Raw genomic sequence first — 13,716 nt, 5'->3', positions numbered from 1 at the left:
ATCTCAATATTCGACATTAATATAACTGTATTGTAGTTAAGATTTTCAAAGAAAAATTCTAAATAGTCAGCATTAACCCACTTTGAGAATTACACATCTGAATGAATAATAAATAACATCAGCCTCAAAGAGAATACAGCTATAGTTCCTATAGCCAAAAAAAAAAGGGGGGGGGGCGGGGGATCTTCTGTGGATTACAAATTCTAGAATAACTATAGGGTACAGTTCTGTTTCTGTGATGTTACTATTTAATATGCAGAAAGATGAACTCCCTTGTTTCTAGATGTAGAGATTATCACACAGATGTAGAGATTATCACACAACTGCTCCCAAATATACACATACACAGTGCAGAAACTGCTTAAATGGCAACTATCTATTGAAGAAATTACCACAATCAAAAGCTCATAGGTGGATATTCAATAATTGTCTTTCTACTACATGTTTCTTCCCCATATATTTTTGCAATATTTACCTGAAGTTTTTTAATGACTATTTCAATCTGTTCAGAAAAGTGAGTAGCAACCAGCTCTGCAGCTTTACAGGGCTTCAGGGATACAAGTTCCTAAAGTGAAAGAGAAAGAGAAAATGTCTTTAATGTTAAGTTTAAATAGAATTTCCATAGATGTGAAGCATGATTATGTACTTCAGCATTTTCAAGAGCTTCTACACTGCACTTCAGAAGACCTCACTATAAGGTCTCAATTTAAAGGCACATTGCAAATAAACAAAATTAGAAATATGCCATGTAAAAAATTACATTTTGATATAAAACGTAATTCAGAATGTTTAGTAAATGAAAGCACTAAAACTCTGGATGTAAGCCTTGATATCTACAGGATGAACAGAAGGAACAAAAGCTTTCCTAAATTTCCTGCCGGTGAATTTCACCCTGGAGCTTAAAGTAATAACTTGAAACAAGGAAAAAAGAGTATAGTTGCAAATTTTCTAGCTACGAATTTGAAAACTTTACTTCTGATGCCAGTGGATTTTGAAACAAGGAGTATCTTAAAACAATGTAAGCTCACAAGTCTTAAATGAGACTAAGAGGTTGACCGCTGTTTATTAACTGCTGTTAATAAGATCCATTTCTGTCAAATTTAAGACTTCCAATCTGCCCCCTCCTTGAACCTTCATAGACATTACTGGCTACTTATGTTCCTGAAACTCTCTTCTAACTTGTTTTCTGTAACCTACTCATCAACCATTCCAATTGCATGTTCACATTGATAAAATGCAAACACCGACTAGAGATCAACATGGTAAATTGTCAAATAAAAATTAGAAAAGTTATTGTGACTGCAGTAACAGTCAATTAACAGTTAGCAATGAGAAAAAACCTACATTGATTTTTAGCTACTAAAGAAACTGAATGAATACTCAAAATTTTTCCATATGGAAAACTCCAGGCCCAAACAGCTTCCCTGGTGAGTTCGAGCAACTATTTAAGGAAGAGACAATTTCCAACATTAATTAGCCTCTTACAGAGAACAGGAAAAACAACAACTTCAGCACATTTTATAACACTAGCAAAATTTTTGATACCTAAACCCAATAGGACAATATAAGAAAGGAGAACTATAGATCAGTCTTAATCATGAACATTGATATAAGTATCCTAAAACAAAACAAAATCCAATAATATTTAAAAGGATAAGATCAGGATCAAGTTGCATTTATCCACAGAACTCAAGTCTGATTTAATATCAGTAAGATTTACCATAAATATAGAATAAGAAAGAAAAGGTGAAAAATTCCTTCATGAAAAAAACTGTTAGCATACCAGAAAGAGAAGACTTCCATAAAATAAATAAAAGGGTACAGAGTCTGACACAATATACTTACAACCTGGGAGGGAAGGGACTAAAGAATGGGCTCAAACTTAAGTGACCATCAACCTAACATAGACTGCTATGTGCATAAGATGTTACATATGAGCCTAAGGTAACCAAAAATCAAAAACCAGTAATAGGTATGCAAAAAATAAAGTACAAGGAATCCAAGTATATCACTAAACAGAGTCGACAAACCATGAAAGAAAAGAGCATTAGAACAAAGGAACAGAGAAAAACTACAAAAACAACCATAAGATGCATAACAAACAACAGTATGTAAATACCTATCAATAATTACTGTGAATGCAATGGGTTGGATGCTCCAATCAAAAGACACAGGGTGACAGAATGGATAAAAAACAAGATCCATTTATATGCTGCCTATAAGAGATTCATTTCAGACCTAAAGACACATGCAGATTGAAAGTGAAGGGATAGAAAGGAATTTATTATGCAAATAAAAGTAAAAAGAAAGCTGAGGTAGCTTTCTTTAATTTATTTTGACAAACTAGACTTTAAACAAAGAGTGTAAAAAGAAACCAAAAAAGGGGCGCCTGGGTGGCACAGCCGGTTAAACGTCCGACTTCAGCCAGGTCACGATCTCGCGGTCCGTGAGTTCGAGCCCCGCGTCAGGCTCTGGACTGATGGCTCAGAGCCTGGAGCCTGTTTCCGATTCTGTGTCCCCCTCTCTCTCTGCCCCTCCCCCATTCATGCTCTGTCTCTCTCTGTCCCAAAAATAAATAAACGTTGAAAAAAAAAATTAAAAAAAAAAAAAAAAAGAAACCAAAAAAAAAAAGAAGACACTATATAATTATAAAGGGAACAATCCAATAAGATACAACAATTGTCAATATTTATGCAAGCAACATGAAAGCACCCAAATACATAAAGCAGTTAGTAACAAACAGAAAGTAACTGATAGTAACGCAATAATAGGGAAATTTCACACCCCACTTACATTAGTGGACAAGATGGTCTAAACAGAAAATCAACAAGGAAATAGTGGTTTTGAATAGTGGTTTTTATCTGAACGTTGAACCAGATAGATTTAACAGATATATTCAGAACGTTGTATCCTATAACAGCAGAATACACATTTTTTTCAAATGGCACATGAAACATTCTCCAGAGTAGATCATATGTTAGGCCACAAGTCTAAACAAATTCAAAAAGATTGAAAGGCATCTTTTCCAACCACGATGTTATGCAACTAGAAATCGACCAAAAGAAAGAGCGTGGAAAGACCACAAATACATGGAGTTAAATAACATGTTACTAAACAATGAATGGGTCGATTAAGAAACAAGAGTAAATAAAAAAACATGGAAAATGGAAATGAGAACACAAGGTCCAAAAGCTTTGAGATGCAGCAAAAGCTGTTGCATATAACAATACAAGCCAACCTCAAGAACCAAGAAAAATCTCAAATAAACAACCTAATCTTATATCTAAGGAGCTAGAAAAAGAACAACAAAGAAAACCCGAAACAGTAGAAGGAAGGAAATAAAGATCAGAGCAGAAATAAATGATATAGAAACTAAAATAAACAGAGCAGAACAATGAAACCAGGAGCTGGTTGTTTGACACAAATCAACAAATTGATAAACTTTAAGTCAAACTCATCCAAAAAACAAAACAGAAAAAAAAATGGAGAGGGCTCAAATAAAATAAAAAATGAAAGAAGAAATAACAACAGACACCACAGGAAAACAAACTGTAAGAGAATATTATGAAAAATTATATGACAACAAATTGGACAACCTAGAAGAAATGGATAAATTCCTAGAAACATATAATCTCCAAAAACTGAATTAGGTAGGAACAGAAAATTTGGACAGATCAATAACCAGCAGTGAAATTGAATCAATAATAAAAAAAACTCCCTACAAACAAAAGTCCAGGACCAGATGGCCTCACAGGTGAATTCTACCAAACATTTAAAGAAAAGTTAATACCTATTCTTCTCCAACTATTTCAAAAATCAGAAGGGAAAGGGGCACCCTGGTGTCTCAGTCGGTTGAGCACCCGACTTCAGTTCAGGTCATGATCTCACGGTTTGTGAGTTCAGGCCCCACGTCAGGCTCTATGCTGACAGCTAGGAGCCTGGAGCCTGCTTCGGATTCTGTGTCTCCCTCTCTCTCTGCCACTTCCCTGATCCTTCTGTGTCTCTCACTCTCTCAAAAATAAATAAACATTAAAAAAAAATTAGAAGGGCAAGGAAAGCTTCCAAATTCATTCCATGAGGCCAGCATTCTCTGATACCAAAACCAGATAAAGACCCAACGAAAAACAGAACTACAGTTCAATATCTCTGACAAACACACATGCAAAAATTCTCAACAAAATATTGGCAAACTGAATCTACCAATATATTAAAAACATCATTCACCACGATCAGATGGGGTATATTATATTCCCAGTATGCAAGGACGGTTCAACATTCACAAAACAATCAACATGATACATCACATCAACTAGAAAAAGGATAAAAACCATATGACCATTTCAATAACTACAGAAAAAGCATTTTAAAGTACAACATTCGTTCATAATAAAAACCCTCAACAAAGTATGTTTACAGGGAACGTATCTCATCATAATAAAGGCCATAGATGAAAAATCCACAGCTGACATCATACTCAGTGGTGAAACAGGGAGCTTTTCCCCTAAAATCAAGAACAAGAGAAGGATGTCCACTCTCACCACTTTAATCAACATAGTACTACAAGTTCTAGCCACAACAATCAGACAAGGAAAATAAAAGGCATCCAAACTGGTAAGGAAAAAGTAGAACTTTCACTATTTGCAGATGACATGATACTATATATTATAGAAAATGCTAACGACTCTACCAAAAAACTACTAGAATGGGTAAATGGATTCAGTAAGGTCACAGGATACAAAATCTATATATAGAAACTTATTGCCTTTCTATACACTAATAGTGAAGTAGCAGAAAGAGAAATTAAGAAAACAATCTCATTTATAACTGCACCCAAGATAATTCAATACCTAGGAATAAACTTAACCAAGGAGGTAAAAGACCTATACTCTGAAAACTATAAAACACTGATGAAAGAAATTGAAGATGACAAAAACAACAAATGGAAAGATATTTCATGCTCATAGATTTGAAGAATAAATACTATTAAAATGTCCAAACTACTCAAAGCAATCTATAGATTTAATGCAATCCCTACCAAAATACCAAAAGCATTTTTCACAGAACTAGAACAAACAATCCTTAAATTTATATGAAAGCACAAAAGACTCCAAAGAAGAACAAAACTGGTGGCATCACAATCCCAGATTTCAAGATACACTACAAAACTGTAGTAGTCAAGATAGTATGGTACTGACACAAAAACAGACACATAAAAACAGACCAAAGGAACAGAATAGAGAACCTAGAAACAAACCCACCAATATATGGTCAATTAATCTTCAACAAAGGAGGCAAGAATACGCAATAGAAAATAGAAAAAAGACAGCTTCTTCAACAAATGGTGCTGGGAAAACTGGACAGCTACACACAAAAGAATGAAATGGGACCACTTTCTTAAACCATACACAAAAATGAACTCAAAATAGATTAAGGACCTAAATGTCAGACCTGAAACCATAAAAATCCTACAAGAGAACCCAGGCAGTAATTTCTGTGACATTGGCCATAACATTTTCCTAGATATGTCTCCTGAGGCAAGAGAAAAACAAAAACAAAAATAAGCTATTGGGACTACATCAAAATAAAAAGCTTCTGCACAGCAAAGGAAATAGTCAACAAAACAAAAAGACAACCTACTGAATGGGAGAAGATATTTACAAGTGACTTTTCCAATAAAGGGTTAGTACCCAAAATACATAAAGAAATTTGTATAACTCAACACCAAAAAAACAAATAATACAATTAAAATTGGCCACAAGACATCAACAGACATTTCTGCAAAGATGACATACAGATGGCAAACAGACATATGAAAAGATGCTCAACGTCACTTATCATCAGGGAAATGCATCAGGGAAATGCAAATCAAAACCACAATGAGGTATCACCTCATACCTGTCAGAATGGCTAAAATCAAAAACACAAGAAATAGCAAGCATTGGTAAGGATGTGAAGAAATAGGCACCCTAGTGCACTGTTGGTAGGAATGCACACTGATGTGGAAAACAGTGTGGAAGTTCCTCAAAAAATTAAAAATAGCGCTACTGTATGATACAGTAATTCCACTACTGGTTATTTATCCAAAGAAGATGAAAACACTAATTTGAAAAGATATATGAACCCCTATATTTACTGCAGCCTCATTTACAATAGCCAAATTATGGAAAAGGTCCAAGTGTCTTTTGACAGATGAATGGATAAAGAAAAGATGGTATATACTGGAATATTATTCAGCCATAAAAAAGAATGTAATCTTGCCATTTGCAACAACATGGAGAGAGTATAATGCTAAGTGAAATAAATCAGAGAAGGACAAATACCATATAATTTCACTCATATGGAATTTAAGAAACAAAACAAAGGAAAAAGTAGACAAACCAAAAAACTAAAAAAGCTATAGAGAACTGAAGGTTACCAGAACAGAGATGGGTGGGGGATGGGTGGAATAGATGGAGATTAAAGAGTACACTTACCACAATGAGCATGGAGTAATGTACAGAACTGATGAATCACTATATTGTACACATGATATAATATAATATAGTGTGTTAACTATATTGGAATTAAAATTCAGAAATTAAGAAATAAAAGTATAAAAGGTCAAGAATAGCCAATACTCTTGGGGCACCTAGGTGGCTCAGGTGGTTAAATGTCCAACTCTGGATTTTGGCTCAGGTCATGATCTCACTGTTTGTGGGTTCAAGCCCCACATTGAGCTCAGCAGTGACAGAGCCTGCTTGGGATTCTCTTGTTCCCTGCCCCTCCCCCACTCCACGCATATGCTCACTTGCTCTTTTTCTCAAAATAAATAAATAAATTTTTAAAAATAGCCAACACTCCCTTAAAGATGTCAAGATTTATTATAAAACAGTAATATTTAATAGTGCTGTACCAATGCAGAGACAAATAGAGCAGTGAAGCAGAATAGAGTGCTGGAAAACAAACATATACATCCTTGATATACTCCTGACAAAGTAACACTGTTGAACAATGGAGAAAGGTAACCTTTTAAAATAGCTAACTGTGGGGCGCCTGGGTGGCGCAGTCGGCTGGGCGTCCGACTTCAGCCAGGTCACGATCTCGCGGTCCGTGAGTTTGAGCCCCGCGTCAGGCTCTGGGCTGATGGCTCAGAGCCTGGAGCCTGTTTCCGATTCTGTCTCCCTCTCTCTCTGCCCCTCCCCCGTTCATGATCTGTCTCTCTCTGTCCCAAAAATAAATAAAAACGTTGAAAAAAAAAATAAAAAATAAAATAAAAAAAATAAAATAGCTAACTGTTGCTGGGAAAACTGGACATCCATATTTTAAAAACTAATTGGACACCCCCTTACATCTGTACAAAAACTGCTTTCAAGTGCACCTAAGATTCAAAAACAAAACCAAAATAAACAAGAAAGCTCTTAGACAATAATATAAGAGAATTTCTCCTTCAGTCTAGAAGGAAAAAACTGATTTGATTACTTAAAAAAAAAAAAAAAAACTTTTCTTAAAAAGAACTACATAGGGGCGCCTGGGTGGCGCAGTCGGTTAAGCGTCCGACTTCAGCCAGGTCACGATCTCGCGGTCCGTGAGTTCGAGCCCCGCGTCAGGCTCTGGGCTGATGGCTCGGAGCCTGGAGCCTGTTTCCGATTCTGTGTCTCCCTCTCTCTCTGCCCCTCCCCCGTTCATGCTCTGTCTCTCTCTGTCCCAAAAATAAATAAACGTTGAAAAAAAATTAAAAAAAAAAAAAAGAACTACATAAAAAAGCCACAGAGTGAAAGATAACTATAACACGTATCACTGAAAAAAGACTAATATCCAGGATGTGTGAAATTCTCCTATAAGTACAAGAGACATTCTAATAGAAAAAGGGGCCAAAGACTTGAACTGACACATCACAGAGAGAATTTAAATGGCTAATAAACAATGAAAGGCTATCAATCTCATTAGTAATTAAGGGTATGCAAGTTTTAAACATAATAAAATATCCTTATACATGCACTAGATTGGCAAAATCTTATTTTTTTAAAGTTTTTTTTAACTTATTTTGAGAGAGAGAGAGAGAGAGAGAGAGAGAGAGAGAGACAAAGAGACAAAGAGACAGAGAGCAGGGGAGGGACAGGGGAAATGGAGAGACAGAATCCCAAGCAGGCTCTGCACTGTCAGCACAGAGCCCGATGCAGGGCTCAAACTCACGAACCATGAGATCATGACCTGAGCCAAAATCAAGAGTTGGACACTTAACCAAGTGAGCCACCCAGGCGCCCCTAGATTGGCAACATTTTAAAGTCTAACAAGGATAAAGAGCTAATGGAAAATCTCATACAATGCCAGCATCTGGTGAAGTTGAATATACTTATCCCAATTAACTGGCAATTATAGGCCCAAGAGTAGAGACTGTCAAATGTTATTAGCATGCATCAAAATCACCTGGAGGGCTTATTGAACCATAATGCTGGGCCCCAACTCCAGAGTTTCTGATTCACTAGGTGTGAGCAAAGACTGAAACTACCTTTCTATCAAGTTCTCAGCTGATGCTGTAATGCTAGGCTGCTCTCAAGAAATGCTGTGCTTAATGACTATTTTCATTTTACTTTTTTTTAAAAAATTTTTAACGTTTTTTATTTATTTTTGACAGGGAGAGACAGAGCATGAACAGGGGAGGGTCAGAGAAAGGGAGACACAGAATCTGAATCAGGCTCTGAGCTGTCAGCACAGAGCCCGATGCGGGGCTTGAACTCACGGACCATGAGATCATGACCTGAGCTGAAGTCGGCCGCCCAACCGACTGAGCCACCCAGGTGCCCCCAGAATGACTATTTTTAATAGAAACTAGAAAGAATAGAAATGTTCACTAACAGTAGAAATGAATAAATTGTAATATACTTGTAAAATGGAATACTACACAAGAATTAAAATGAACCACAGCTACCTACAACAGAATATACAAACTTCATAGAGTAGAACTTCATTTACTGAAGTTCAGAAAAAGGCAAAACAAACATATGTCTTTTTAGGGATGCAGGTGTGTACAGTAGCAATATATAGAAAGGCAGGAGATTATCAGAAAAACCTGGGATTATCAGGATCCTGGGCATATTAGGGGAAGCAAGAGACTCTGATCAGGAAAGGATACGCAAAAAGGGTCTGGTGTATTGGAAGTAATTCAATTTCTTGACCTGGGCCTGGGACGTTTGCTTTTTAAATGTATTATTAAGTTGTACATTTGTTTTATGAACTTTTTGGGGATGCTTACATATTTTAAAATGAAAAATATTTTAAAAAATCTAATGAAACATGTTTTGTCCATATTGGAAAAAGCATCGAAACTAGCAATTCTTTACCTGGAATCCACAGGCCCAATCTAAGAATGCCTTTTAGGGAGTCTATGGATCCTTGCAATAATAAACAAAATTATGTATCTGTGCACATGCACAATATTATGTGCCACAGGTCCAAATCTTTCATTAGATTCTCACAAGAGGGCTATAACTCCAGAGTATTAAGAAATCTATACACTGTGTACACTGTCAGAAAATTTTATGATGAGGATGTTTCCCCCTACACATTGAATATTGACTTGATTCACATTACTGCAGCCACAGAAGTCCTTCAACAAAAAATCTGTATGTTTGTAATTGTGGCCTTAAGAGATATTAAAAAGTTCAAGGTGAAAAAATGTGCAGATGTGGAGAAAACAGTCAGCAGAAATAATTGTTGTGCAACAAAAACCCTTCTAGTTTCTCCAATATGAGTTTTCTGCTGAGTAATTTGTTTGCTCATTGATTAATTCATCACGTTTCACATTATGCAGAGACATAGCTCCATTTTCCGATGTCTGGAGTCCATGTGCTCAAACCACTGCATAATGCAGATGAAGTGAAATGAAGAATGAGCCATAATGTAACTATGGGGACAAAGGGGATGATGAAAGGAAAAAGAATACAAAATGATTAAAGGAAAAAAGATACAACTGAAAATAGGGAAAGGTTTTCTTGAGTTCTTTCCACCAAGTTATATTCATTCATCTTGTTAGCAGGAATATGGTAACATTAAATAACATATATGTTCTCAATCCTACAGATAAAAAGTGTGGCAATTACTTCAGACCACAAAGCTGGTGATTGACTGAGCCACCTTGCACACCACATGTTTCCCATAAGATGCTGTTCACATTTCTGATCTCTCTAAACTTTATAACCATTGGGAACTAGAACAAAGAATTCACATCACAAGCAATGTTTCAGAGCTCATCCTTTCTTATCATTTTCCATATGGATGACATTTTTTTTTAAAGATACTGAATAATCATATCTTTCACTACATCTCTAAACCTATCACCAGAAGTTCCCCCATCAGCTGACCCTTGCTACAGGAAGAAAAACTTTGTAATCTCTTATCTCCAAAACTAGGATTATCTCAGCATCTTTTGTCATAGTTTTTTTTTTTCAATTACCAGTAATCCATAAAACAGAATAGATTCAAAAAACCTATAGATCTGTTGGTTTCTGAGGTGTTGTGTACATGATGAACCTAAGGAAATGAACATGAGGACTGATTCTGGGACCTCTCTTCAGATTCATCGTGATCACATGTATTAGTCTCTCCACTTAAGCATCTATAAGCTTGTTTTTTAAAAAGAAGTTCTTAACAAAAAAAAAAAAATTAAAAAAAAAAAAAAAAGGGTCGCCTGGGTGGCGCAGTCGGTTAAGCTTCCGACTTCAGCTAGGTCACGATCTCGCGGTCCGTGAGTTCGAGCCCTGCGTCGGGCTCTGGGCTGATGGCTCAGAGCCTGGAGCCTGTTTCCGATTCTGTGTCTCCCTCTCTCTCTGCCCCTCCCCTGTTCATGCTCTGTCTCTCTCTGTCCCCCAAAAAATAAACGTTGAAAAAAAAATTTAAAAATAAAAAGAAGTTCTTGCTCTAAAGTCAACTCCTGTATTCTTGTAAAACAGCATGCATAAAGAAAATCAGAAACGTGTGTTCTGTTACATATGGAGAGGGAAATGCATCAGAGAGAATAATGTACTGCAGTAATGTTTCTAAAAGTCCACTGGGTGACTGGGGGGAATGGCTCCCTATCACATATCAGGTGCAAAGACAAGTACTACTCTCAGAATCATTCTAAGAAGGCCGTTAAGAACCCACTAATATTCCAGTTTGTCAACCAGCTGATTGAACTTAGGTTATTTTCAGAAGTTATGATATAATACATTGTATATGACATGGACTTTATGAATACAAATATGAGGTAAAATAAATTATGTGAAAAAAGTTAATTTTCAATTAGATCAACTTAATAATATGACACCTGCTATTGCTTAGTTAGCATACACTTAATTTGGGAGATATCCATCCAAATGGGGAAGTTTAAGAAACTTTGTTGGCTCAGCACCTCAATATGATCCATTGCTTTCTGCCATACAGACTGCTTTTCCTCTGCACTGTGTCCAGGAATGGATAAGATATTGTGAATGTAGTTAAAGACTTCTTCCTGAAAAACACAAGGCAATATATTTATTCATTCATTCACTGAAGCAATATTGAGTCACTATCTACTATCTGTACCTGTCTTGGTAAGTATCTATTATTTGGAGATGGAAAACCACTTGTAGATAAACTGCTGGGAAACTGACACTAAAGACAATGAGTCATTGTTTAAAGTTTAGGATAGACTCCTGGCAGGAGCAAATCCATTCCAATTAATTTTGGTCCCCATTTCATTAAGCTAATGAAAGAATATCATACTTTTGTCTTTAGTGGTTCCCATCCACATTCCCAATTCAATCTCACACCATTCCTGCCCTTTTGTGTTACCCTTGTCCCTATCTTGGAATACTTTTTCCACTGGCTCTTTGCTTGACTGGCTTCATCTCAAATTCCAAAACTCAGTCTGTGTGTCACCTCCTCTGAGATTCCTTCCTTGGCTGCTCTGTGTAAGTCAGTTCCCCCAACATCTTCTCAAGTTGCACCCATTTTCTCCTTCCTAGCACTCATCACAATCTGTGATTACATATATGGTTTCCTTATGGTCAGTCTCCATCACTAAACTCTAAGTTCTAAAATTATAGAAAATATATGTTTTAATGATCAATGTATACTTGGCTAATAGTAGGCACTTGATAAAAAAAAAAAAATCTGTTGAATAAATGAAAAAAAACCTTGAATCAGCAAACATGTCCCAATAGGTATACTGAATAGTTACACCTACTTACTAGTTATTTCTACTCAATAAGGGGAGGGGAAGACTGAGCAAGAAAAAAGGGTAAAGTAGTCTCATAACTCACCTCCCTCAGTGGATCACGTAAGTAACAATCAATAATTTTGTCATACTGGTGTTCTCGTTCATACATAAACTCACAAATTTGATAGCTAGAACATAAAAGGAAAAAGTTCAGAGTACCAAACAGGCAGGTGGTTATTAGCTTATTGTTTCAAGAAGTTTGCTCATAGAAGTTGGTATTAAGAAAAATGAATACAGATTTGATTTCTACTGTGAAATGAAGTTACAGTAGCTAAGGGAGAGTAGTATCTGCCATTCCTCTAAATACAGGTTTAAGATGCTGCTGAATACTCAGTTTATAAGAAATTTCAAAGCTGGGTACAAAATAAATGTTAAAGCAATAATGTGTCACATAAAAAATAGTTAAAATATTAGTTATCAATTAACTCTATGAATTTTCTGTTGACAATTAAATATGTCAAATGAAATATTCAACAAATCAGATAAATAGTAGTGTTAACACATCATATCTCATTTGCTATGTTAAATTCTGCATTGTTTAGAATATGTATGAATAAGGCAACTCAGAATCTATAAAGGGATGGAAATTTTAAGTAAATAAAACTAAAATTATAAATCATAAGACTGTTGTTTCTTTTTCACACTAAAACAAATGTACAAACACTTCAAATTTACTCGTTGTTAATTTTTGCAAATGTTACTTACTCATTTCTAGACTTGAAAGACAAAAACTTTGCACTTAGGTTTCTTTTGTTGTTATTTGCATAGCTTTTCTTAATTAAAGAAATTGGTAATTTATCAATAAACCAGGCTTCCAGTTACAGAAGTTTCACTTAGTAATTCCATGGGGACTAATGTATGCCTTAAAAACAACTTACAACTCTGCTTTTTCTGCCATACGGATGAGCCGACTCTCTTCAAACTGAACTATGCCTCCAGCCTGCAGCAATTCTAAAAGGACCTGAATATTTAAAATAAATGAGTAAAACACTTTGGAATCTACTTTCATTTACTAACTCTCTAAGAGTCCATTCAGCCACACAAAATGTAACTTTTCCTTTTTTTTTTTTTTTTTTTTTGGTCTTATTAGTTGATGTTTTGACTTGGCTTTCCCATATACAAAGTACCAGGAGGTACCCTTATGTTGATCACATTGTAATGAAGTCTTACAAAAAGATAAATGGCTCTATTTTTCAAAGATGGAAGAAATGCCACAGTGTTTGTAAATGAATCCTTATTAGAATATCTAATATTCTAATATCTTACCCTCCACTAAGCCAAAAATGTCCATATATATTCTTTCAAGAAGTGAATTTTTGTCTGGTGCTTTCATGTCTCACGGTTCTTTAAAATCTACTGTCCATAGGTAGTATCCATGCTTACATGTTTAATTTTTCTACTTAAACATTAGGGTTTTTCAAAATAGCATTATTCATAAGAGCCAAAAGGTAGAAATAACCCAAACGTCCATTAATGGATGAATGGATGTACAAATTATG

At 35.6% G+C, this 13,716-nt stretch overlaps 1 protein-coding gene across 12 annotated transcripts in view; it reads right to left on the bottom strand.

The window, feature by feature from the left end:
• VPS8 (VPS8 subunit of CORVET complex) overlaps nt 1-13,716 on the bottom strand; it is a 256,338-nt gene that overhangs the window by 113,501 nt on the left and 129,121 nt on the right. For all 12 annotated transcript variants that reach the window (XR_005792281.1, XR_005792282.1, XR_005792283.1 and 9 more), the window contains 4 exons: nt 13,096-13,178; nt 12,261-12,345; nt 11,369-11,467; nt 476-565 (listed from right to left, as the gene is read on the bottom strand). Coding sequence is in view for 9 of the 12 variants with exons in the window: in XM_040480980.1 (XP_040336914.1) it covers nt 476-565; nt 11,369-11,467; nt 12,261-12,345; nt 13,096-13,178 (357 nt within the window). In the remaining 3 variants the exon portion in view is untranslated. The remainder of the gene's footprint in view (nt 1-475; nt 566-11,368; nt 11,468-12,260; nt 12,346-13,095; nt 13,179-13,716) is intronic.

Source organism: Herpailurus yagouaroundi, unplaced genomic scaffold, assembly GCF_014898765.1.
Source record: "Herpailurus yagouaroundi ecotype Mexico unplaced genomic scaffold, PumYag 159, whole genome shotgun sequence".
In the NCBI taxonomy this organism is placed as follows: Eukaryota; Metazoa; Chordata; class Mammalia; order Carnivora; family Felidae; genus Herpailurus; species Herpailurus yagouaroundi.
The sequence above is the reverse complement of the archived record's forward strand: the minus strand, read 5'-3'. Positions and strand labels throughout refer to the sequence as shown.